Raw genomic sequence first — 26771 nt, forward strand, 5'->3', positions numbered from 1 at the left:
TCAACTCAACTTTCTGGTTGTTATGGTTGATTGGGTTGCATCGTTGATTCTAATTTCAAATAGAAACTATTGATTAGCTGCAGTGTCATTTAATATGTTCTAACATTGTATACGTATGTCTGTACATATGTATATGGTGTCTTATTGTCAGGGGTCTAAAATTTTTTTATAATGAAAAAATATCTATTTTAGGCTAGGTTTTGTAGCTGATTTTCGATTAGGAGATCACATTTGAAGTTTCGGCTTCATACATATGCGATGTATCAAAAATTTGTTATTGTTCTTGTTGTAAGCACACTAAATTTTTCTAACATCGTGTTTCAAGTACCAGATATGTACACCCAACTGCCCCCAAAAATGTTAAGAACACATTTTGCTAATATCTCACATTTTCTTTCCTTAAAACCTTCGCTTATATCGATTTTTTAGGCTAAAATGTCTGGAATTGTAGATCGTTATTATATATAGAAATAATTTTTCCATTTAAAATATTTCTACATTACTTTTTTCTTATTGAATTTTAAATTAGACATTTATCTTCCTTCGAACAACTTTCTGCTTCACTATTATTTGTCTCTCGAAAATTGTATAATTCGCTTTTAGAGATCATATCCATTTTTCAATTAAAAAAAAAAAATTTTCTGCACTTGTATAAATCGAATTGAAATATATCTGAAAATATTCTCCGAAGTTGAAGTAGATCCGACAAATAGTACCGGAGATATGAGCGTATTTGTAAGGACTTTTTAACCTAGAGTAAATGCTGTTTTCAGAGTCGGTGAGGAAAATTTCTCCGAAATAGCTGCACCGATAGACCAACCTTCTTACATATACTATTTTTTTTTTAAGAAAAACCGCAGAAACTTCAAATTTAATAAGGAATGTTTACTATTATTCGGAAGAACATCCTTCGGCATTAATTTTATGAAGATTACCTTTTACAAATGTTGGCCGCGGCTACGTCTCAGATGGTCCAACCATTGAATCCAATTCTTGATGACTTGTTCGAGCATTTCGACTAGTAACTGAAGAACAACACACGTGAGGTCCTATTCCAAAGCCTGAGTCAAAGCGGGATTGTCTGCTTAGACTTTACATGTCCCCACAGGAAAAAGTCTAACGGTGTGATATAATATCATACGATCTTGGTGGCCAAACGTTCTGCGCAAAACGTGAAATTATCGGCTCAACCATATGTTCTCTCAATAATCCATTTATTGATGCGATATTTTAGAAGTGGCGGCGTTTGTTGAAACCAAATGTCGCCGAGATCACGAGCTTCAATTTCAAGCACCAAATAGTCGATTATAATGGCAAGGTAACGCACGCCATTAAGGGTTACGTTCTCATCGCCATCATTTTTGAAGAAATATGGGCTAATGATTCCACCAGTCCACAAACCACACCGAACAGTAGTTTCTTCTGGATAAAAAAGCAACTCTAATCTCTTCAGGTTGCTCTTTGTTACAAATGCGGCAATTTTGCTTGTTTCCATATTCTTTGAGCCAGAAATGTGTCTCATCGCCGAACAAATTTTTTTTATCAAAAACGTCGGATCTTCTTAGAACTTCAAGAGCACATAGAGCGAAGCGATGTCGCTTGGAAAGGTCGGCTTCTAAATAAACCATTACCTCCCTTTTATTTAAGCAAATCGTTTGGTAGATTTAGCTCACTAAATATTGGAAAACACTTTAATAGTAAAATATTTCTTTAAGTATTATTAGTACCTATACTTTTTATTATAATAAACATATGACATATTTATGTGCATATAAATCTATATAAAAACGGACTTACTCGTCCATATGCTGGAATCAAAAACATTAAATTCACATGTTTCTCAGCCACTTCTCATATGTGCTAGCTTTATTTATTGACACCTATCCATTTATTTAAATGCTAATCAATCGTCTATTTTTAAAACAAATTATTTAGTGCTTTTTCGATTCAAACTTTGTTAGCAATACTCTATTTACCTATTCAATTATCGATAAAGTAAATAACCGTGAAATAATGCGAGATCAAATGGCGCTAGGTATTTTCCATAAACACAAATGAATTTGTTTGGCATTTCGGTTCCACGCGTTTCATTGATACGAAGAGGCAAACAGAAGTGCCACATTGCGAATTGGTTGACTTGGCGTCTTGTGACTTCAATGTTGACACTAAAATTGCACGAGTATGCAAAAATTTCAGCGCTGCATATGCTTACATACGCCGCGTGTCCGTGTTCGTACACTGTACACACTTCTCCACCAACTCCGCTCTCAAATCGTTTGCTATTTCATTGATTTGTGGCGCTGAAAATTTTTACACTGCTAGAATTGTCGTATATGTACTAAAACCTCGACCATTTAACACCTTTAACTGCTCGTTTTCAAAGTGAGTTTCAGTGTTATTGCTATTGATTAGAGACCGATCTTCCGATCGTGGACAAAGTGTGCGGCGAGGTGAGGCGAAGTTAGAAAGAACAGAAATTTTATTATTTACAAATTTAATTTTTTCTGTTTTGGTATTTATTTATATAAATTTTATTCATTATTTTTTTTATTTAAGTATATATTGTTTTTATTTATTACTTTTATTATTATTATTATTCTTTTTATTATTTTTTAATATTTGTCAATTATTTTTATTTTTATTTATTTATTTAGTATATTTTAAATTTTTTTTACTTGTTATAATTATTTATAATTTTTTATTTGTTATTATTTTTTTATTAATTTTTTTCCCCCAATTACGCCTACTATTTTTTATTTTTAAATTTTGTTATTTATTATTTATTAATATTTTTGTTAATTATTATATTTGTTTTTTTTTTATTTATTAATTTTTTTTTTAATTTTGTTATTATTTTTTTGCAAATACACTTTTATTAGTTTTTAAATTTTTTATTAATTATATTTTTGTTTTTTTATATTTTTTTAATAAAATTTTTTATATATTTTTTTTATTATTTTTCCTTTTTTTTATTTTATTTTTTATTTACATATATTTTTTTTAATTATCTTTAAATTATTATTTTATTTTTGGTTTTGCTTGTTTTATTAATTTATTTTCTGTAATTTTAATGAGAATCAATTAGTTTGAGGCCACCTACAATAGGCTTAGAATGTGGAATTCTGTGCGCTTTTCTGTGAGCATATCAAATTCTCATGTAAAGTGAGAGAACTGTGTCACCAGACATTTCCGCCGCAAGCGATTAAGAGATGATAATATCAAATTTTTATATGCAAACGCTAAACTTAATTTATAACTTGCCCCATATACTTTTGTGTAGATATAAATATATGATTGTAATTTTTCCTTTTTTGTTTTTACTCTTCCAGAGAGCGAAATTGTCAATGTTGAGACCAGCTCCCCTGATGAGGTTTCCGAATTGCAAGTCGTTGGCTCTGTGACCAGCCTAAATGAAATTCACACACACCAGAGCACCGAAAATATCGTTGCCGAGGACTATCAGGCGCAACAAAAGCAACAACAACTGCCATTACCGCAGCAACAACAGCAAATAACCCAGTCACCGCCAAAGCAGCAGCAACAACAGCAGCCAGCTCAACAACAAGCGCCAGCACATTTCAATTCACACAATGTTGCTGACATGCAGCCCGTCGTCGTTGCGGCTACTGAAGTTTATCACAACCAGGATGACAATGTGCCAAAGGAGGAGCCGACCGAAGTGCCTGTGGCGACAGTGACCCCAGCAGCAGCACCGCCACCAGCACCAGTAGCTATCCATGCGGCACCTCAGCAACAACAGCAGCAGCAACAGGCACCAACAGTGGCCGCTGTAGTGGCTGCGCAGCCTGCTGCCACCGCTGTGGCAAGTGTTTCGACTGCCACCAATGTGCCGACACAACAACAACAGATACAGACTTCACCGCCTTTGCAGAAGTATCATCATCAGCAACAGCAACAGCAACAACAACATCAGCAGCAGCAGCAGCAACCACACCAACAAACACACCCGAAACATCAGCAACAATCGTATAATCGTTATGATCAACAACAACAACATCATAGCCAACAGTATCACCATCAACAGAATCATGGTTATCAATATGAACAACGTAGGCCACAGCAAAATTACAACAATAATCAATCGCGTCGTAAATACGATTACAACAATCAATCGTACACGCCGAACAATAATAACAATAACAATGGCAACAATAACAACGACTCGGCCATTCAGACTACGAAGACAATGTCTTGGACTAATTCGAGTAAAAAGTCCACAGCATCGGTGGCGGTTACCGCTACACCTAACAGCTACAACAACAGCAACAATAGCAACAACCAAAATAGAACATATGGTCATTCCACCAGGACATATACCAATCATGGTCATAACTATCAGCAACAATCGCACTACCACCAACAACATCAGCAGCAACAACAACAACACGGTGGTCACTATAATCAACAGCAGATGCGCAATGCTGGCGGCATGAAAATGCCCCCATCGCCGGTGAGCGGCAACAATGCACCACCACAGTTCGGCAACAACAATGCGAACGAACGCCGCAATAGCCAAGCCGAGCAGCCGAAATATGCGAACCATGGCAATAATAGCTCATACAACAACTACAACCAATATGCCAGTTACAGCGGCAGCAGCGCGACGAACAGTAGCAATGTGAACAACGCGTCAGCGGCCACATCCACGGCCAGCACCACAGCAGCGCCGCAACATTTCCCACAACAACAACAACACCAAGCACAGCAGCAGCAACAGCAACAAGCGCAAGTCGCACAACAACATCAGCAACAAACAGCTGCACAAGTGGCGCAAAATCAGCCACAACTACAACAGCAAGCGTTAGTAATTGACAGCAAACAATATCCCGGCTTTACTAGCAGCAAGAAAGCTGCCGCTGCAGCTGCTGCCGCCACCACTGCCGCTGCCAGCACTACGCCAATTATGAATTTAGCGCCACCAATCACAGCCAACACCAACACTACCGCGCCCAGCACCCAATCCTGGGCCAGTCTATTCAACGACACCAATAACGCCAACGCGCAGTCCACAAGTGCCAGTGGTGCTCAGTCTGGTAGCAGCAGCAGTAACAATAGCAACACAAGTGCCAACATACAGAATAGCAACTCCTCACCCGCGCTGCCGCCACCATTTTCATCGAAAAAACCTGTTGCCAAAGTAGCGCCTTATGAATGCATTGTTCCCGCGCCGGTGAATCCCACACCGCCCGTGGTATTGCCAGGCGCTATGTCCTACTCGGCTGCCTCTGCACAGGGCATACCACCACAAGCAGCCAGCGTAGCGAAGGCACTCGTCAAACCCGAACCACCAACGCCGACTGCGCGCGCCAATCTAGACGAATACACGCTGAAATTCGCCGATTTCCTCACAAAGTCTAAAACCGATCTGTCCACAGTTAGCCTGCGTCCACGCGGTCTCACCAATCCCTCGAACTATTGTTACATTAATTCCATTCTGCAAGCGCTGTTGGGCTGCGCGCCATTCTACAATCTGATACGCTCCATACCCAAACAGGCGGCGGCCTTGTCCGAAGTGCGCACGCCCACTGTCAATGCGCTGTAAGTCACATTCCCATTTTTTCCCCCAATCCATTAGTTTATTTGCTTTTAATTAATACTATAATAATAATTATTATAAGCAATGCCATAAACAGTCAGCGGTTGCGTTCTATTCACGATTGTATGTGATCGCGTTACATTTATGGCAAAGTAATTGTTGACGAAGCGCCATGTGACGACGCGTGAAACCGTTTTGGTGTAGCGCTGCTGTTGCAGGTATTTTGTTGTAGTCTTTGAATCGCATAGTGAAAGCGGCTCCCAGTTGTCGTTAGCACAAGGAACAGAGACGAACAAATTGAAAACAAAGAAAAAGAAAAAAGAATGTTAATTTTTACAGAACCTGAAATAATAACAATTTTGGTTTGAAATTATTTATTTATCGTTTATTTTTATTTTCACCACAGCATTTCCTTTGTATCGCAATTCTCCACACTACCATCTGGTATGCGCTTGCGCACCAATAAGGGTCCCAAAGGCAAAGACGAGTTGGGCAGCGAGCTGCAATGCGATTCGGCCTTTGAACCCAGTGACATTTATCGCTTATGGGTCGATAGTCGTGAGGAGTATGTCGAGGGGCGTCAAGAAGACGCTGAGGAGTTCTTGAGCTATGTACTCAACAAGCTGAATGATGAAATGTTGGAGGTGTGTGCTGAGAAAAAGTGATATTAAATTGGAGTTTTTGCTAAGTTTACTTTTTATATTTTTAAAGGTAATAAAATTAGTTGCCAAACCGAATGCTGAACAAAATGGACGCAATGAAGTTTCCGAAAGTGAGGATGGCGATGAGTGGCAGGTATGTAAATTGATTTTTAGAATTAAAATTTATTTATTTTTGAAGTCAAAAATGTATGTTATTTGAAATATTAATATTAATAGATAGCCTGAGTAGGACCTTAATTGAGTCATTTAACGTTTTTATACCCTGAACCCTATTAAGTATTTCACGTAGTTTGTAAAGCCCTGAAGGAAACGTCGGAGGCCCTATAAAATATATAGACTTACAAATGATCAGCGTCACGAGCTGAGTCGATTTAGCTATGTCAGTATGCCCGTCCGCCGCTATAAACACAAACTATTCCCTCAGTTTTTGAGATATCGATCTGAAATTTTGTATACGTCAATATGGTGCTCATTTTTCGGAACCGCCAATATCGGACCACTATAACATATAGCTGTCATACAAACTGATCGATTGAAAATAAGTTTTTATATGGAAAAGTTTTTTATTTGACAAGCTATCATCCCCAACCTTGCCATGAATTACTGTCGAAGGTAATTTTACAATATCCGAAGTAATTGTTCAGATTTTACCACTATAGCACATGACTGTCATACAGTCTGTCAAGTAAGAGCGTGGTCGACTTTACCGACAGTTAATGAAAGATTTCGCTCTAATTCCTTCGCGAGCCGATAGAGGGAAGCTTTGTCCTTGATGCATTGTCAACAAAGGTTCAGTTGTCGTTGATCTTTTGAAAGAGAATCACGTTAAACGCCATGAGTGCTAAGTACGCGTCGCGCTACGAAGCTGTGTTCCTTTGCATCCACCCGAAAGATCCCAAAATGTCGCAATCAGCGGCTGCTAAATATATGAGAAAGTCGAAGGCATTTGTACAGAAGTGGATACAGCGATATATAGTGGCTAAAAATGTCGATGATTTACCAGAACGTGGTTCGATAGGAAAAGTGAACAAAAAAGATGAAAAAATAATAGTGAATCTGTTTTCGCGGAATCCTGCTTTAACACTGCGGCAAGGACAAGCAAAATTAATGGTAAAATATTTAGATATATCCTACGAAACTATCCGAACCCTTCTTCATACTCATGATCTGAAATGGCGCAACACAATGAAGAAGCCTCTGTTGACTGAAAAACTTGTGACAAAGCGACTCGCTTGGGCGCATGAGAATATTGATAAAGATTTTGAAAATATCTGTTTACTGATGAATGTTCTATATGGCCACGTTCTGTCCTCACGCGAGCCTGGTCAACTTCCACCAATATGCTTGTTCAGCGGGCCGTAAAACATGGAATAAAGGTGTTTCTTTGGGGCTCTTCTTCTCAAAGCAGGGATTCGGCACTTTATATCTTTTTCTGTCAACCTAAATGCTGAGAAAATGATAAAAATCTACAAAAAGGCTTTACTGCTATCTGCCAAACGATGGTTTATCAGAAAAAATTAAGATTGGAATCTGCAGGAGGACAATGCTCCTAAACATCGCAGCAAGCTCTGTACTCAGTGGAAAGTTCAATCTGGCATCGTTACATTGGACTGGCCGTTGCAGTCGCCTGATGCAAACCCTATTGAAAATGTGTGGGCATATATTAAACAGAAGCTTCGTGGAAGACGCACATACACTTTGAAGCAGTTGTCTTACGAAATTCGTCGGATCTGGAGATCCTTGCCACTAGAATACGCCGTCAAATTAGTAGAAAGCATGCCTCGGAGATGCCAGGCAATTATCGACGCCGGTGGTGACTGGACATATTATTGACCAAATTGCATCATTGTTTGTAATGTGTACAATGTATATATAAATATGAAAGTTTCATAAAATATTTTTTTTTTATAAATTAACACGACCACGCTCTTACTTGACAGACTGTACAAAGTGACCGATTGAAATTACAAGATGTGTTCCAAAGAAAACAGGAATTAAAAAAAATAACAAATGATTTTTCGACAAAATCCATTTATTTTATTAAAAATAGTCTCCTTCTGCTTCAATACAGCTTTTTGCACTGTCGAATTTTTCGCTCGTTGGCCGGTATGGCCGCCAGTATGTCGGTGTAAGCCTTTTGAATGGCCTCTACGTCTGCGTAACGCTTTGCTTTCATGGGCAAATGCATTTTTCCGAAAAGGAAGAAGTCGCACGGCGCCATATCAGGTGAATGCGGGAAGTGATTAATGGTTAAAATGAGATTTTTGGTCAAATATTTGGTCATTCTAATGTTTGATTCTGAACAATTTTTGGTCGTCAGTTAATTTGTGTGGAACAAACCGTGCACACACCTTTCGTTAGCCCAAATGTTGGGATAAAATGCGATAAATCGATGTTTTGGAGATGTCCAATTCCATTTCCATGAATTTCAATGATGAATTCGGCAGATTTTTTATGAATTCACGCACAGTTTCGATGGAATTTCCTTCCCTGCAGTCGTAGTTAATAATTTTTCCTGTTTTATTGTAGAAAATTAAAAAAAAAAGTAATTTAAATGCCAATATAAACTGAAATTACATGTATTCGACTTAATACACCATTCTGTAATCCTAAATTTTCACCATACTCTACGATTTTTTTCGCTAGATGATTTGCAATAATCGCAATAAAGGCAGCGTCACACGCCAACAAGATTTCGGACGCACTCCACTGAGCGATATATTCCGTGGCGAGTTGCGTTCCCGTCTGCAACGTGAAGGAGAACACTCCACCGATGATATACAACCATTCTTCACATTACAACTCAACATTGAGGTTAGTTAAAGTCTTACGATTTTCCTTAGTTGCAAAAATATTAACTTATATCCTCTTGTACTGCAGAAAGCCGCATCGGTAAAGGAGGCACTCGAAATATTGGTTGGTCGCGATCAGCTTGAGGGTGTCACCGGCAGCAAGACCAAGCAAGAGGTGGTAGCTTGGCAGCAAATGACATTGGAAAAGTTGCCAACAATCTTGATTTTGCACTTGAAATGGTTCGATTACCGCTCGGATGGCTGTACGAAGATACTGAAGAAAGTCGAATTCCCAGTTGACCTGAAGATCGACGCAAGTAAGTGCCACCAGCCTATTTCTCCTTTAAATATAGTTTACTAATTTGATATTACTTTGAATTTTCTTGTCAGAAATACTCGCCTCCAAGAAGTACTCGATGAAACAGCGCGCCTATCGCCTGTTCGCCGTTGTCTATCATGATGGCAAAGAGGCGACCAAAGGCCACTACATCACCGACGTCTATCACACGGGCTACAGCAGCTGGCTGCGTTACAATGATAGCTCCGTGAAACCGGTCAGCGAGAATGAAGTTCTCTACCCGAAAACACCACGCGTGCCTTACCTATTATATTACAGGCGTTGCGACACAATGCCACAGCAGAACAACTCAACGACCGGCGGCAATGCCAATGCGCACACAAATGCGGCTGGTAATCATGGCGGCCGCGATCGTGATGGCAACAAGTAAATGGGCATGCGCGCAGTGTGTAAGGCGTGTCAAACACGCCTGCGAGTCAGTACATACTAGGAAGTGGCCAAGCCTAAATCCGAGTACGCATGCGCCATGCGGCAATACGGAGTATACAAACACAACAATAACAACAACTATTACAGTAATAGCAACGATAAGTCGCCAGCGGAGAGTATATATACACTATTACGTACAAAAATGCAAGAGGCAACGGATTATAGCGACAAACCGTTGCAACGTAAGCCAACTGCTAGCAAAAATAGTTCGAAGTAGAACACCATGTAATATACACAATACATATTTAAAGGAATATATTTTTTTTAAGTTTATGCTAGATATTACGCATGCAGTTAGGGCTAGCACTTGAAAAATTATAAACGCACGTAAATATTAACTTTTTAAGCATTACTCTTATTTGCATTCTATTAAAACAAAAAACAAAAACGATTGTTGCCTTTGAACAAAAATTGTAAGGGTGAATGTTGGTGGTATGCGGGATGTCGAGAGAAAGAGAGTGTGCGCCTGCGTGACTGCTTTTAATGAGTTTTGGTTGCTTGCGACGCATGCAGGCGTGCATTTTGGGAAAGATAAGCACGTCTGTAGCCTAGCTTGTGAAGTGTTCCCGTAGGAGGCAATGTGGACCATGTGTGGTGGCATATATAGTATATATACATATAGTAGTAGTTTAATGTAAACAAAAACTGAGCGCATATAAATCGTGTAAATAAACTAGGATCATGTACAAATTACATATATAAAAATATTAGTTAAATAAAACCGCTGCACACATGTATACAAAACTGTATAGAAGAAAAACAAAAACAAAAAACATTGCAAATAACAATTAATGGTTTTGGAATTGAATTATTTCCATTATGAAATAATAAATGATGAATAGTAAAAACAAAAACAACAACTGTAACAACAACGAAATAAGTCATAAAACAGTTTGTGAAGTTGAAAATGTAATGAAATGAATTATGTCTGCTTTGTAAATAGAAAATGAATAAATATGCAATAAATGCGGCGGCGCTTTTAGCATCATTGAAATGCTTGAGTGCCAATTGGACCAAGTAAATACGTATGAAATGTATACAACAATGAAGATCAATTTAGTTTAGTTCTGTAGTGTAACGTGTGGAACTCATTGAGTGGAAGCAAAAATATTAAAGAAGTTAAAATACATTGCCTTTTTTTCTATAGAAAATAAAAATGTCAACAAATGAAATCTAAAACAAAAAGCAAAAAAAAAATTGTTTATTGAATATAATATTAATAAAAATATTATTGCGACTTATAAAACTAAAATAAACGAAAAAATATTTACCTTTTTTTTTAATATTAATAAAAATAACATTATTTAAAAATATTAATATATAAAAATATTATCACAAATTCTTATCAAAAAAAACATTAATTAAAAAATGATTAAAAATATTAATGAAAAAATTATTATTTCCCAATATAAAAAAAATATTATTACAAAATATTAATAAAAAAATGATTAAAAATATTAAAATAAAAATAATAAATATAAAAATAAAAAAATAATTAAAAATATAAATGAAAAATATTATTATAAAACACTAAAGAAACAATTATTATGAATATTAAAAACAATGTCACCACTAAAAAATATTAACGAAAATAATCCTAATCCTTAAGCTAAAATATGCGTACATAATATTTATTAATATATATCCTATAACTGGTATGGTATACTAGTTTATGTTATTTGTTTTTTTTCACACCAATTGCAGTCATAAGAACAAACGATGTTGAATATGAAACAGCGTTAAATATAGACACAAGTTTTAAGAAACGCTGAAAGTAATGAAGTTTCAATATAACAATTTTTTTCTGAAGCACACACAATAAAAGTAAGAGCGCGTATTCAGTTCACTAACGTGCCAAAAAATGTTCTATTTTTGGTAGTACACAATGTTTTCTTTTTAAATTAATTAAATTAAAAATTACATAATTATTTTGTTTAAGCGAAAGAAATGTTTATATATTGTTTGCTAATTTTTTTTTGTTATTTGCTAAGAGTGCTGATTTGGTGCTTGCACGGTGAAATAATAATAATTTCAACATTTTATTTCATGAAATTTTTTTTATTGTTCTTATAACTTATTTTTAACTTTAACTTACTTATTTTTTTAATTACTTAAATTTGAAAATTTATTTTTTTCTTAATTTTTGTTTGTAAAGTTTTTTTTAATTCATTTATTTTTTCAAAATTTAATTTTTTTGCTTTAATTTAATTTTTTTTATTCATTATTTATTTTTTCAAAATTTAATTTTTTTGTTTTAATTTGTTAATGTTTAATTTTGTTTATATATTTATTTCTTGTACTATATTTTTTATTTACGTGTTATTAGTATTTTCCTAAATATTTTTTGATACTTTTTTTTTGATTATTTAGTATTTTTTAGTTTTTTTTTTCTTTTATAATTTTAATTTTTGTTTAATTTTAATATTATTTATTTTATTTATTTATTTATTGGTTTTACTTTTTTTTTAAAATGGGTTTAATTGATTTTTTTTTTTAATTATTATTTATTTCTTCTAAATTAAATTTTTATGTTTTAATTTTTTATTCATTAATTTTTAATTTGCTTTATATATTAATTTTTTTTCGTTTTCGTTTTTATTTTTATTTTTTTGTTTATTTATTATTTATTTTTTATTTTTATTTATTTTTTATTTTTTTTTTTATGTTTTTTTTTTTATTTTATTTTTTTTTTTTTATATTTTTTTTATTTTTATTTTTTTTTTTAATTTTTTTTTATCTTTATTTTTTTTTACTTCTTACCATAATTCAAACACATTGCCATTTGTTCTTATAAACTTGTTACTACGCATTCTTTTATACAAGATAATATAAAGCATTAAATTAAATTTAAGTTAATATACCATACATGCTTTGAATATGCTTTAAAATTGTGCAGACACACAGTTGGGACGAAAGTATACGACTGCTGTATAAGTAGTTCACCAAAATGTGAATCGTAAAGGTCAAATGTGAATGTTGAAGTATATTTTTTAATGTTAGTCTAAGCTATCTGAATATATTGCTGACAGATTATTATTATTATTGTTATTAAAAGTATAATAATTATTAATATTAATACTATTATTAAAATTATAATAATTTTTATGAACATTATTATTATTACGAATACGAGCATAATAATTATAATTATTCTCTAACAATTATAGGTCTCACTTTATAGGCGTATATCTTTACTTCATAGAGCACTGTAGCCATTTAAACAACACACATAGATATTTTATTGCAATTAATTTACATTTAAGAACTTGTAATTTTTGTAGGGTTTGTAACATTGCATGAATTGGTTTTATCTTTTTTGTTGTAGCTTTAATAACGTTTGCTGTATGCTGAAGTAAAGAAACTAAATTATTTTTTCATGTTGGTGAACAAAAAGAAAATGATTTTAACTAAGAAAATACTAAATAAAAGAAAAATGAAAAAAAAAAATGTTTGCGCTAATAATAAAAATAAATGAAAAACAATTTTTTTTTGCGCTAATATAAAAAATAAATGAAAAACAAATTTTTTTGTATTAAAAATAAAAATAAATAAAGAAAATAATATTTTTTTGTGTTAAAAATAGAACAGCATAATATTAGCAAAAAATATTTCTAACGACTCGTATTTTACAATTCATTTTTTTTTTTTCATTTTCCTTTCGCTACACAGTGGCACACAGCGCTTCGAAGTAAACAAATTATATGCAAAAATATATGACAGCTATTTACTTACCTTATGCATATGTAAATATAGACTCTTTAGAAATGGTTGTTATATACTAAATATACAAAATCTGAACATGGACAAAAGAAGCAACTAAAAAAATTACAAATACTAAGTTAAAAATGTATGTAATCAGTCGCTGCAATTTAAACTCTAGGGATACAAATACGTACATACATACATATATATACATCATAAATATACAGAAATAAACAAATAAACAAAATATTTGCAAGCTAAACCCTAAATAAACACTGAACTTATTTTTTGTTGTAGTTGAATGTTAAATTTAGAAATGCAAGTAAGACATAAGCGTGATTTGTGACGGATCTGCACTTATATACATATATATAGCGTGAAATGTAGCATTTAACGAAGAAGAAAATATTAGAATTATATATTTGCAATAAAATATGCGTAAAGGCGTGCCAACACGAAACATTTTGCAAAAGTTTTCCAAATACAAAAAAAAAAATGATTTAGAAATAAACAAATATTTATATAATTAGGGAGAAAAATGTATGCTGAGCAATAATTGTAACAAATGATAAGAAATGAATGTGAAGTTGCATGTCAGAAGTCAGGACTATCTATTACTAAGAAACAATAAGTATAAGCCGTATGGGGAAATAGCAACACCAATTTATCGATAACTACAAAAGCAGGCAGTTGAAGAGTGCGCAACACAAACAAACATGACTTGTGGCAACCACTTAACTTTTTCTAACTTTATTACAAACTTAAACCTTAATTTTTGCTGCAGTACTGCACACTTTCGGCAAAAGCTAATACAAATGCAAAAAAAAACTAATTTTAATATTTTTTTGAAACTCAATATATCGATTAATTTAAAAAAAGTTGTAATCAAATTACATGCCGCAAATATATAGAGACCCTAATATATACAAGCACATACCTAAATACATAAATAAGTAGCAAACAAAAAAAACAAATACAAATACAAAAACTGCTGAATATATGCATAAAAAGTATAAATATAATTATCGATAAATATGATAAATATCGTAATGCTAATGCAACGTTAAGCTAGTTAAATAGTTTATATTTTTTTGTAAACTGCAAAATAAATGCAACAACAAAGTGAGACCGCAAACACCGCAAGGCACGGAAAAGCAACTTTTTACAACAAGAACAACAAAAGCAGCGAGAAGCGCACTTTTCTCGAACTTATGCGCAGCAGCATTCTTTACAACCACTTTGGCTATGCTTAGCAACGCTACAACAACAAGAACAAAATGAAAATCATATTTTATGTAAAAGAGTTAGCTGTCGGTAGTGCGCTTGCGGTGCGGTTCGCTTTTGTTTGTTCTAAAAATTAGGTTCCTAAATGTAAGCACTGCAAACATATAAATATAGAGTTTTAGAAAACTTAAAAAATACGTTATAGAAATATTTAAAATAAGTAGCTGAAATGTAAAAGCATAAATTATGTTAAATGCGCTATACACATACACACACACACATACACAAGCATGCGATACAAAATTGAATTCAACGTGTTAATAGAGATACAATATTGTTTAAATAATTTTGGTAAAAATTAAAAAAAAAAATAATTAATTAATTTTGGAAAAATTAGAAAAAAAATAATTAATTAATTTTGGAAAAATTAAAAAAAATTAATTAATTTTGGAAAAAATAAATAATTAATAAAATAATATCATTTTTGTTTGGTGCTGAAATTTATTATTTGCACTTTTTTGTTTTTTTTTACAGTAAATATTTTTTTTTAATATTTTAGCAAAAAGAGAAATATTTTATTTAATAATAAAAAAATAACAATTTAATAAAAAATAATAATAATTAAAAAATAATAATTTCACTAAAAAAAAAATAATTTAATTAAAAAAATATGATTTAATTTAAAAAAATATAAATTTAATTAAAAAATATTAATTTAAATAAAACAATATATAATTTAATTAAAAAAAAAATAAATTAATTAAAAACTAATAATTTCATTAAAAAATATTATAATAATTTAATTTAAAAAAAAAATAATTCAATAAAAAACCAATAATTTAATAAAAAACAAATGATTTTTAATGCAAATTTTTGTTTTTATAATATTTTCTCTAAATACTGAAATATTAAAATTTTTAATTGTTTACTTTCATTTTCGCATTACATAATTTATATTCTATAAATTAAATAAATAGTGTCTAAGGCTGTGTGCATAAATGAATTTCCCATAACATTTATTTAATTTGTTTACTTTTTATTATTGTAATTATTATATTTGTTATTTTGTTTAATGCCTAGAAAATAGCAAAAACAATGGAGATCTGTAAAATTTGTGCTAAATTTATTATTAATGTTATGCAAGTGTTGATGAAATTATATACGGTAAATACATATATAATATTATGGTGGCAATTCGTTGGTTTGAAAATAGTTTATTTAAAAATAATTGTTCAAGTGAATATTTTTTTTATTAATTTCAATATATTTAGAATCTGTTTAGCTATAAAAAACAATAACTAAATTTCATGAATTGAAGTGAAAATAAAAATTCTTAAAAATTGAATAATTTTTCTTTAATAACAAAAGTGAATTAAAGCGTAAAACAAAAAAGAGTGTAATTATAAAAATGTATGTGTTTACTCTTGAAAATTGCATGTTATACATACATATTGTAAAAAAAAAAATATTTTTATTTTAGTATAATTTGTATTACAAAGTTGCAAAAGTATTTGCTGAAAAAAAGAAATGAAAGTTTATATTCACACCTGTGACATAAAAAATAATAATAGAAAGAGTTATGAGAAGAATTTTTAAACCTTAATACTTTTTATTTGAAGTTGGAGCACCCATATACAGAAAAACTAAAAAAATGCCAACGGTTGTACTAAATTTTGCTAACAAAAGTAAGGTTATGAATTGTAATACAACATCTGTATGCAGTAAAATGGGTCTACAAATCTATTATTCAGTCCTAACAAAAGTAGAAAGTAGTATTTGAAAAATCATAAAATATGGCAAAAATTGCTACACAGCGTCATCTAGCGTATGTTTTATTCAAAAATAAGCCGAAAAAACGAATTTCGCGACCAAAAAGAGAGCAATAAATGTATTAATGGTTCGATTCTTTCTAAATTTTTCCTATATACAGGGTCACCAAGTATCAAAACTCTTGAAAAACAGAAAAAAATCACAGTGTACCGCCATCTAGCGTATGTTTCAGATAAAAATAAGCCTCGCAAATGAATTTTATGTCCCCCAAGCAAGAAATAACAATATTTGTTGTTCGATTTTTTTGTAAATTTTTCATGCATACAGTGTGACCAAATATTAATGATCCTAAAATACAGAAAAATTTGCACCACAGCGCCACCTAGCGTATGTTTTAGATAAATATTAGTATCATACTTGTGTTACGTGGCCTCAGAAACATAAATAACAATATTTATGGCATAAATTTACAAAAAAAAATGTGTTGTATACAGGGTCAGCCAAAATATAAACTTTCATTTTTTTCTATCAAAAACCAAGAAGTGAAGTTTACTTTTTTAGGAACTAAAATTATAATTATTTTGGAACTGCCAACAAAGTTTTATCTCTTTTGTTGTAATAAAAATTTTTAATAATTTTTTAAAAAAGGCACAAAATACACATACACACTTACTATGTTATATTAGCAGAGTAGTTGTAAAAATTCTCGTATTTGCAAAAATATCAAAAAATACATATTTTGTTCAGTTACAACAACTAATCATTAATTACCGCTGAACAATTTTACATAAACACATACACACATACAATTTATTTGGTTAGAATTCAGCAAAGCTAACAAAAGAATAGCTTAGGCAATGCGAACAACAACAAATTGGCAAGTGCACTTATTGAAACGCATTTAAACAAAACAAAAATAAATGCAAACGAAGCAGAAAAAACGCAGAAGTACATACACAACAACAAAATAAATATAAACAAAAATATTAATTAAATATATAAATGAAAAATATTATATACGAAATAGAAATGAAAAATGTACGAAATATAAATAAAAAATATATATGAAATATATAAAAAATACTATATACGATTATATACTTATATGTAAGTGATAAAAACATAGTAGCAAACAACAACAAATAAAAATAAATAATTCTAACAAAATTAGTAAAGTTATATGCAAATGAAAGTATAAATACAGTAAAATTAGTAGAACAAAAATGAAAACAACAACAAGTCAACTTACAAACAGTTTATTACATTTTTCTATAGCAAACAAAAAATATTTAAATAAAAACAAAATATAAATGCATAAAAATAAATAAGAAGAAAGAAGCTAAACAGCGAGCCAAGTGCGCAAAGCAATATAAAATGTAAAAACAAAAACAACAACAAACAAACAAAATTATTAAAATCACAGAGAATGAAATAGTATATGAAATGAATGTGCATATGTGAACCAGTATAAATGTCTGATGAAATGTTAATCTTAAAAATACTAAAAAATATAATAACAATTAATATTAAAAATACAAAAATATTTTAATAATGTGTAATAAGGAATTAGCTTAATATTAAAAATTAATAAAATCAATATAAAAGCATTAAAAATAATGAATATTGAAATGTGTATAACATTAACAAAATTAAATATCTAATAAATATATTTAATATGGATAAATTTAATGAATAGAAATTGCCTTTCAATCTTTTGGTGGGTAAAATTTCAATATTTGAAGTATGGTTCTTCGCGAAATTGATTTTTTTAAGGGGGGTAGGGTTTTAGGGTTTCATGGTATAAAAATGACTTTTTTGCGAATTAATTTTTTAAATATGGAATGACAATATAGGTTCATAAGAAATTTTAATTTTTGTAGACAATTATGTAGTCTTGCATATATGTAAAGATTCCCTCTTTTTTTTAATATTAATTAATATTCTACTCTAATTCTCTCTCGACGAACAAAAGCCGAACTCTATAAGTCGCTCATAATTCCCGTCCTGCTATATGGTGCAGAGGCTTGGACGATGACAACAACTGATGAGTCGACGTTACGAGTTTTCGAGAGAAAGGTTCTGCGAAAGATTTATGGTCCTTTGCGCGTTGGCCACGGCGAATATCGCATTCGATGGAACGATGAGCTGTACGAGATATACGATTCAGCGAATTAAAAGACAGCGGCTACGCTGGTTAGGTCATGTTGTCCGGATGGATGAAAACACTCAAGCTCTGAAAGTTTTCGACGCAGTACCCGTCGCGGGAAGCAGAGGAAGAGGAAGACCTCCACTCCGGTGGAAGGGCCAAGTGGAGAAGGACCTGGCTTCGCTTGGAATATCCAATTGACGCCACGTAGCGAAGAGAAGAAACGACTGGCGCGCTGTTGTACGCCAGTAAAGAAGAAGAAGATTCTACTCCAGAATTTTTAAAAATTCGTTTTTTATTTTTTTTCACATATTTAAAGTTTAGACCCTTAAGAACATATCCTCCAAAGGTACCGGCATTATCTCAAGTTCTATACAACCGATTTACTTTAAATTTTGTGTGAACCTTCTTTATATAATCCTTTATCCTTTATCTTTATATAACCGTTAATCCTGTGTTTTAATATTTTTAAAAAATTCAGTAATTTCAAAAAAAAAACGTAAAAAATGATTTTTATTTTCAGGCAGTCGCCATTTTTCAAAAAAAAATTTTTTCGTGTTCCCTGAGGTAGGGACCATAACAGCATCCTTACTGATAAAGAATTTCTTTTGATTTTTTTCAGACCACCAGGAGAGTCAGGATCAATGTCACCAGGATGCGCCATTTTTTTTTACACCTGTCTCTCCCCCTCTAATTATTTTAATTTTTAATATTTTTTTCTAAAATTTTTTTGGGTTTTCTTTTTAATAAAATTCAAAAAACTGCCCAAAATTTGATTTCTAGAGTACTCGTAGAATACTCCCTTAAGAAAAAACATAGAAACTTGAATTTAATGAGAAATTTTTATTATTATTTGAGAGAACATTGTTCGGCATATATGTTTAGAAGACCTCTTTCAAATGTTGACCGCGGCTACGTCTCAGATGGTATATCCCTTGAGTCCAATTTTCGATGGGTTGTTCAAGCATTTGGACTGGTAACTGGCGATTTACACGCGGGATGTTCTGCTCCAAGGCCTGAATCTAAGCCGGATTGTCCGCATAGACTTTAGACTACATATCCTCACAAGAAAATGTCTAACAGTATAATATCACACAATTTTGGTAGCCAATCGACCGGCCCAAAGCGTGAAATTATCTGCTCACCGAAATGTTCTTTCAATAAATCCATTGATTGACGCGATGTGTGGGAAGTGGTGCCGTCTTGTTGAAACCAAATGTCGCCGAGATCACGAGCTGCAATTTCAGGCATCAAATAGTCGGTAATCATGGCGCGTAAACGATCACCATTGACGGTTACGTTTTCATCGACATCATTTTTGAAAATATCCACAAACCACACCAAACCGTTTTTTTCTATATTAAATGACAACTCTCAGTTTACATACCCATTTAGCCAGAAATGGGCCTCATCGCTGAACAAGATTTGGCTCGAAAGCGTCGGATCTTCTTGAAACTTAGCCCATAGAGCAAAGCGATGTCGCTGTAGAAGATCCGGCAACTTCAGTTCTTGCAAAGCTGTTGTTTGAACGCTTTCAATTTAAGATCTCAACGTAAAATGTGCCAAGTCGTGCCATATCTCAGTCTTCGAGTTGCTGCGAACGGTGTCGAATCGACTCTTCACGGTCTTCATGTACACTCTCAGTACGGCTGCTATATTTTCTTAGCTGTGAGCTCGAAACTAGTAAAGGAATGTCTCGGTTCCTTATCTCTAGCAAGGAGTTACTTCATGCTTAGATTGATATGTGTGACTGACCACGGCAGAATTGCAAGCCTGATATAATTTTGCTACTTCAGTCTCACTAGTTGACAGTCTTTCGCCCGATATATTATACTACATAACCGACTGTTTTCCTTTTCATTGAGAGTGGTTTCTACGTGGCGGGTCCCAAACCAAGCGCAGAACTTCACTAGGTACTACTCGCCTTGTGAGGTTTTATACACATTCATATAGTGAACCGCTTGTTTCAAGACCGACGCCCGCAGCCGCACCTCTGGTGAATGGACGCTGAAATAAACTTCAGGGAACGCTTAAACCGTATATATCCGAGTGGCTCCACTGAAGCTTCCTCTGTTTAGCCCCAGGCTTTCGCAAATAGCGAAAAGAAGAAACGACTGACAGACATATCAAATATTATGCGAATAGTTTCTTTTGATGTACCTTTTCAATTTACTTTGTAGCGTCGTCTTAGCGATTTTGGCCGAGCTCATAATAGCCATTAGTCATCAGCTGATATCGCATACTAATTTTTCGAAAAGATTGGTTATACAGTTTTAGTCAGAATTCAATTCCCATTGAGCATGCTCTTGCTTTATATTATTTACATATATTCAAATTCGACACTGAGACGAACCGGTTTTTGGCTCAACGTCGCTTGAAACGCCAAATAAACTTTGCGGGCGAAGCAGCGAGTAACGACCAGCGATATGTTATTTGTTTATTATTTGCTTTTGAGCAGCACATTGTCAATGCTGCTTACTCTTCCATGCCATTCCATTTCAGTCCATAATTTTTGGCCAAGCTTTGGTTTGTTTTGGAATGTGACGCGCTGATATTTTTAGGCCTTTCAAGTTCAAAGCTAAGAGTGCGCTCCCAGCTGTCGATCACAATGATAGGCTCAGAGAGCGCGGCATGCTGAAGAGCGAACAAAAACTTTAAGACGAAATACCATACTTGAGATGATCATATACAAATGACTCAGTTGACTTTCAGCTGGACCACAAGTTAGTTCGATCGTATTGGCGCGCTTTGTGGCTCTCGGATGTAATGTTGTGCTGTCGGTCGTTGAAATAATGTGAATGAAAGGTGGCTGGACTTACGTCTTCACTGCTGCTGTTGTTTACGTAGGTGTTAAACTCAAAAAGATTGCGCTGCACTGGAGAGTGAAAGTGAGCATCCAGTTTTTACTCAAATTTTGTGAAGATTTATTATTTACACCTTTAATAATAATCACACTGTGATTGGGAAAACAAGTTCCCAAATATGTTCTTTAGAAACGTCGTGTGCTTGCTGATTGGCTTGATTGTTGGCGTACGTCTGACGGACTTCTGGGATTACGTCAAGCTGCAGCAACTGAGCAACAATGCGCGGCTAAATTACACAAATTCCACACAGCCGCTGACGCGGACGTCGGCGCAGGATGCCGATACACTTCCGGAGTTTTTGTTCAATAATACTCGTGTGCTGTGCTGGATTATGACCATGCCGGAGAACCATTTGAAGCGTGCGGTTCATATTAGGAACACGTGGGGTAAACGCTGCAATAAGTTGCTTTTCATGAGCACCAAAGCGGATAGTTTCTTGGATACTGTGGTCTTGGATGTGCCCGAGGGTCGTGATTATTTGTGGTACAAGACACGCGCGGCCTTCATGTATATTTACGAACATCATGCCGATGAGGCGGATTGGTTTCTCAAAGCCGACGATGATAGGTGCGTTGCTCTTTACTCGCTCTGCGCCCGCTTTGTTTTCACATTTTTTACTTTACTGTTAACTTTCAGTTACTTTATTATGGAGAATTTGCGTGCGTTCTTGTATCAATTTTCTCCAGATGCTCCAGTTTATTTCGGCTGTAAATTTCATCCATTTGTTAAGCAGGTAAATCGTTGTGTGTCTAATTTTGTTTTTTCTTTTACAAAAAGGGATTGAAAAGTTTGTATCGTGAACCTCACTTCCTTATATGTGATTACAAGATTGTCCCACAGCGACGATTCTTAACATATGGTGTAGATCACAAGCTCGAATAGGCAGACTTTGTGGAAGAAAGATACTGAGGAAGGTTTAAATACCATAAAACGGTTAATATCTTATAAAATGGAACATTTCACATAAATTAGTGACGACATCAAAATAGTTCAGGACTTAACTTATGGTGGACAGGCGTACGGAAAACCACATAGAGGATGTTAATGGAAAGGGTCCAGAAGCTCGCTGCTTTTTGCATAACGGGAGCTTTAAGAACAACTCCTACGGCGGCCATTGAACTGGAACTAAATCTGTCACCTACCGGAACGACTACTGACAAGAGAATTTACATATAGAGGTCGGTGCCTAATAGCGTTTTAGCAAACACCGACTGTATGATCCTACTTTTCAAAGACGCGGAGCTGGCTTCTAATGCACCTGCAGGCAATTACAGAGTCAACATCTATGTTGACAGCCAAACAGCAATCAATACAGTAACCTCGTATCACGGCCAGAACTGTTTTAGGTAGCAGGACAGCAGTAGAAAGCGTGGGCAGAAGCAAGAAGCTTTACTTCTACTGGGTGCCAGGCCACAAAGGCATCGAGGGCAATGAAATAGTGGACGATATTGCCAAAAATAATACCCGAAAACGTGATCAACACTGGGAAAGCCATGCATTGTCTATACGACGATCTGAACAGAAGCATGGTAAAGAAAGTCAGAATCCAATTGAAAAAGTTACCTGGGTGCGAAACGATAGATCGGAAGTTCACAAAATTCCTATTGGCACTCAATAGAAGAGATTGTAGGAACATGATCGCAATACTAACTGGTCACTGTCTGGTAGCGACACAAGCCCACAGAATGGGGCTGACAGATCGAGAAGACTGGAGGAAATGTCTAGAGCAAGACACCAGGGAAACAATGGAGCATCTCTTGTGCACTTGTCCCGCATTGGTGAGCCTACACTGTAAGCAAGGTCCCCACAGTATGATACACTAGAGAAGATATCGATAGTGAGGCCATAGAGTCTGTTAAAATTCGCGTCAAGTGGAGGCATGCTAAAGAATGACTACTCATTATAGACCTAGTAAATGAACTCCATCTGGTAACGCAAAGGCCTTATTGGCTTACCAGATTAACCTCACCTAACTGACAGTTAAGTATTGTCTGTACAAAAACTATCACTCCATTTGAAACTCGTCGCCATACCAAAAGCGGTAACATTAACCACCAAAACACCGGTAGCGTAAATGGGATTGTCGAGAGATAGAAAAGATTACGCTATCTGTTATATTCCAAAATGCCTTTGATTTAACTTAACCTTAGAACAAAGGGGCGTTAATCCTCATGATCTTGGCAGCTATTTAAGTGGGCCATTTGTCGAAATTAATGAGCCGCGAAACTTTGCACGCATGGGTCCATGTTTAGAGATGAATATGAGGCGGCATACCATATTGTTGGAAATATAGATCGTCCGGGTCTATGAGTGACTTGTAGAATTTGGTCTTTGTTTGTCGAGAGAGAAATTTACTTCTCAATGGCCTACTCAGTCCGAAGTAGCGCCAAGCAAGAGTTATGCTGCGTTAGATTTCAAGGCAACAACGGTTGGTGTTAACGCTGGTTCCAAGAGAGACGAAATTATCTTATGAGTTTACGTGAGAACAGTTCTGCGGATGCAACGGCGAATACCGCTGCCGATAGAACGATGAACTGTACGAAATATACGACGACATTGACATAGTTCAGCGAATTAAGAGACAGTGGTTACTCTGGCTAGGTTATGTCGGCCGAATGTATGAAAATACTCATCGGGGAAAGCAGAGGAAAGACCTACATTCCGTAGGAAAAATTAGGTGCAGAAGGACCTGGCTATACTTGGAATCTCCAATTGGCGCCAAACAGCGAAAAGGAAGAACGACCGGCACGCTGTTGTAAACTCGGCTTGGGGCCGCGTAAGCAGTGTCTACGCCAATAAAGAAGAATAAGGCACAAAAGATACAAGGAAGACAGTAAAATGTTGCCGTTTCAAAATGGATGATTGAATAATACTTAGTTTGTATAAGGTTCTCCTAAATAAACGTTCAAACTGAAAATCCACTAACTTGCTTGAAGTTGGTGCTCAATTTCACAAAATTCGAAAATATGAATTGTAAATTGTATTTACCGTACGTTGCCCAGGCGTCTCACATGCACCACAAATAAAGGAACGTAAAGGATTCGTGTGTTGTTCAAATTGCTCCGTGTACAGCGTGTGACCCAATGGCAAATATTTGCTTGGCAAACGCCATCACACAACCAAGCAACACAATCACACACCAACACACACGCACATACATACATTTACTTATTTGTCTAACATAACCAAAATTGCTAGCATAGCGGTACCTGCAGACATTCCCAAAAATCACCGTTAAACGCATACAACATTAACTGCACGAGCAACGGATTGCCAGCCACCACCCAGCGGCCATTCCCACACTCTCACGGCACGCGTGAGTCAAGCGCGCGTCCTGACACATACATCGTTATATTTTGTATAGATATATATGTGTGTATATATATTTGTATGACTGTATGTAGAGTATGTTAAGCAAATGTATACTCGCACAATATTTGCTGTCGCGCGCAATATTCACATATTTGCACAAATTTGGCATTTGCTTTTATACTGATTCCTTTATTTCATTTTCATCTGTACTCTATATTTTTGTAATGCTTTGTTGTTGTTGCTGTTGATTTTTATTGTTTTTGTACATTTCTTTTTTTTTTTTTGGTTGGCAAAATTAGGGTTACATGTCTGGTGGTGCCGGTTACGTGCTCAGCCGTGCCGCGTTGCGTCGCTTCGCCGAGGTCGCTGCCGCCAACAGCTCGGCGTGCTCGCAAAATCAACTCTCCGAGGACAAAGAGATGGGCATTTGTTTGCAGAATGCTGGCGTTGTGGCGGGCGATGCGCGCGACGTTGAGGGCGCCGAACGCTTCCATCCATTGGCGCCGATACATCTGATACCTGTCGATACGTCGGAATGGTATCCATTATACCTGTTCTACAAACGCGATAAGGTCAGTTGGACACACGAAACATATACACAGCGAGTGGGGAGGGAGAGAGTGTGCCGTGTGTGAGTGCGAATGCGAAAGTGTGCTGGCATAGTTTAGTGTGAGGTTAGGTGTAGTGGAGCTGTTGGGTGGCAGAGTTGGCACGAGTAGTGGAGCAAGAAATTGCAACTGTCGACTGTCGGCTGTCGAATGGAGATTAATTACTTACTCGCTTGTTATTTTTATTGCTCGTTTAATTTTGTTAGATTTGCCAAATTGCTTTTATTTACTCTGGCAAGCTTTATATAAACTTCAACTGCTTAATTTGTCTCTCGGTGTGTGTGTGTGTTTATAAGAACATTTGAAGGAAGTGCTTTTATCTTTTCTTTTTAATGAGATTTTTTTCTATTTTATTTTGCTTTCTTTTCGCATTTAAATTTCAGAATTTGCAGTGTTGTTCGCGCAGCGCCATTTCGTTTCATTACATTAAGCCGAAGGAGTTCTACGTTTTGGAATATTTCCTCTATGAACTGCGTCCCTTCGGTGTGGGCAATGTGGCGCACACTCTGCCTGCGAAAGCCAACATGTCGGCGCTGATGAAGAAATGGCAGCACGAATTGTCCAATAACATTTTCAAGGATGAGGATTAATTGCAAAGTCGTTTAGTTAATCCGAAGTAAAATAGCTATAAGAACAATTAGCAGCTGTCAATTTTGTATACCTTTTTGTACCTTATTATAATCGTGTGAATATGTAAATAATGTATTATTCAAAGGATTGAAGTGTGTTTTCAATTTTGTATTATGAAAAAAAGGTTTTTCGTTGTTTAATTGGGACAAAAATGCACCAGGAAATTGTAATTAATTTCACCGGGCAAATGTTATTTCAAAAAAATGTATTTTTCTTAGTTGGTAAGATTGTTCTTAATTACTTTGCCAAATATGGGCGCGATCTGTCAACCAGTTTGTCTATAGCAGCTGCTTAAGTCGGTACACCTCAGTAGTGTGTTGCGATTTTTATAATGGATAAAAATATCGAAGTAAGAATTTGTGTAAAATTTTGTATTTCGAACAGAATTTTGTGTGCGTAATCATTGCGAATGTTGGAAAAGACCTACGATGATTTATTTTTATCAAAACCACAAGCCTATGAGTATTACAAAGCCTTCGAAGATTTTCGAGAGATCGTTGAAGACATGCCTTGTTCTGGACGACCTTCCATCTCTTCAACTGATGAAAATATTAAAAATCTGAAGGATATGAGCTTGAAAGTTGTCGGGCAAGTGTTGGCGAGATGGCAAGATAGTTCGTCAACTCGCGCTAGTCCGTTCGAATGATTTTGGTGGATATTTTGTGTATGAAACGCGTTTTTGATCGACTCGCCCCGAGGAAGCTGAATTTTTTTCAA

General features: G+C 34.5%; 2 protein-coding genes across 2 annotated transcripts in view; both read left to right on the top strand.

Moving 5' to 3' along the window:
- Nucleotides 1-10820, top strand: part of LOC105229055 (alpha-protein kinase 1) — a 55740-nt gene extending 44920 nt beyond the window's left edge. The window contains exons 6-11 of the mRNA XM_011209124.4: nt 3330-5559; nt 5964-6201; nt 6269-6352; nt 8866-9033; nt 9100-9328; nt 9402-10820. Coding sequence (XP_011207426.2) covers nt 3330-5559; nt 5964-6201; nt 6269-6352; nt 8866-9033; nt 9100-9328; nt 9402-9739 — 3287 coding nt within the window. The 3' untranslated portion in view covers nt 9740-10820. The remainder of the gene's footprint in view (nt 1-3329; nt 5560-5963; nt 6202-6268; nt 6353-8865; nt 9034-9099; nt 9329-9401) is intronic.
- A 10510-nt stretch (nt 10821-21330) lies between these two features.
- Nucleotides 21331-26141, top strand: LOC105229056 (glycoprotein-N-acetylgalactosamine 3-beta-galactosyltransferase 1). Its single transcript, XM_029551476.2, has 5 exons — nt 21331-21528; nt 21614-22071; nt 22141-22237; nt 25116-25388; nt 25808-26141. The coding sequence occupies exons 1-5, from the start codon at nt 21439-21441 to the stop codon at nt 26012-26014; spliced, it is 1125 nt and encodes a 374-aa protein (XP_029407336.2). The 5' UTR covers nt 21331-21438; the 3' UTR covers nt 26015-26141.
- Nucleotides 26142-26771: the final 630 nt, after the last annotated feature.

Source organism: Bactrocera dorsalis, chromosome 5 (genome assembly GCF_023373825.1).
Source record: "Bactrocera dorsalis isolate Fly_Bdor chromosome 5, ASM2337382v1, whole genome shotgun sequence".
Lineage (NCBI taxonomy): Eukaryota > Metazoa > Arthropoda > Insecta > Diptera > Tephritidae > Bactrocera > Bactrocera dorsalis.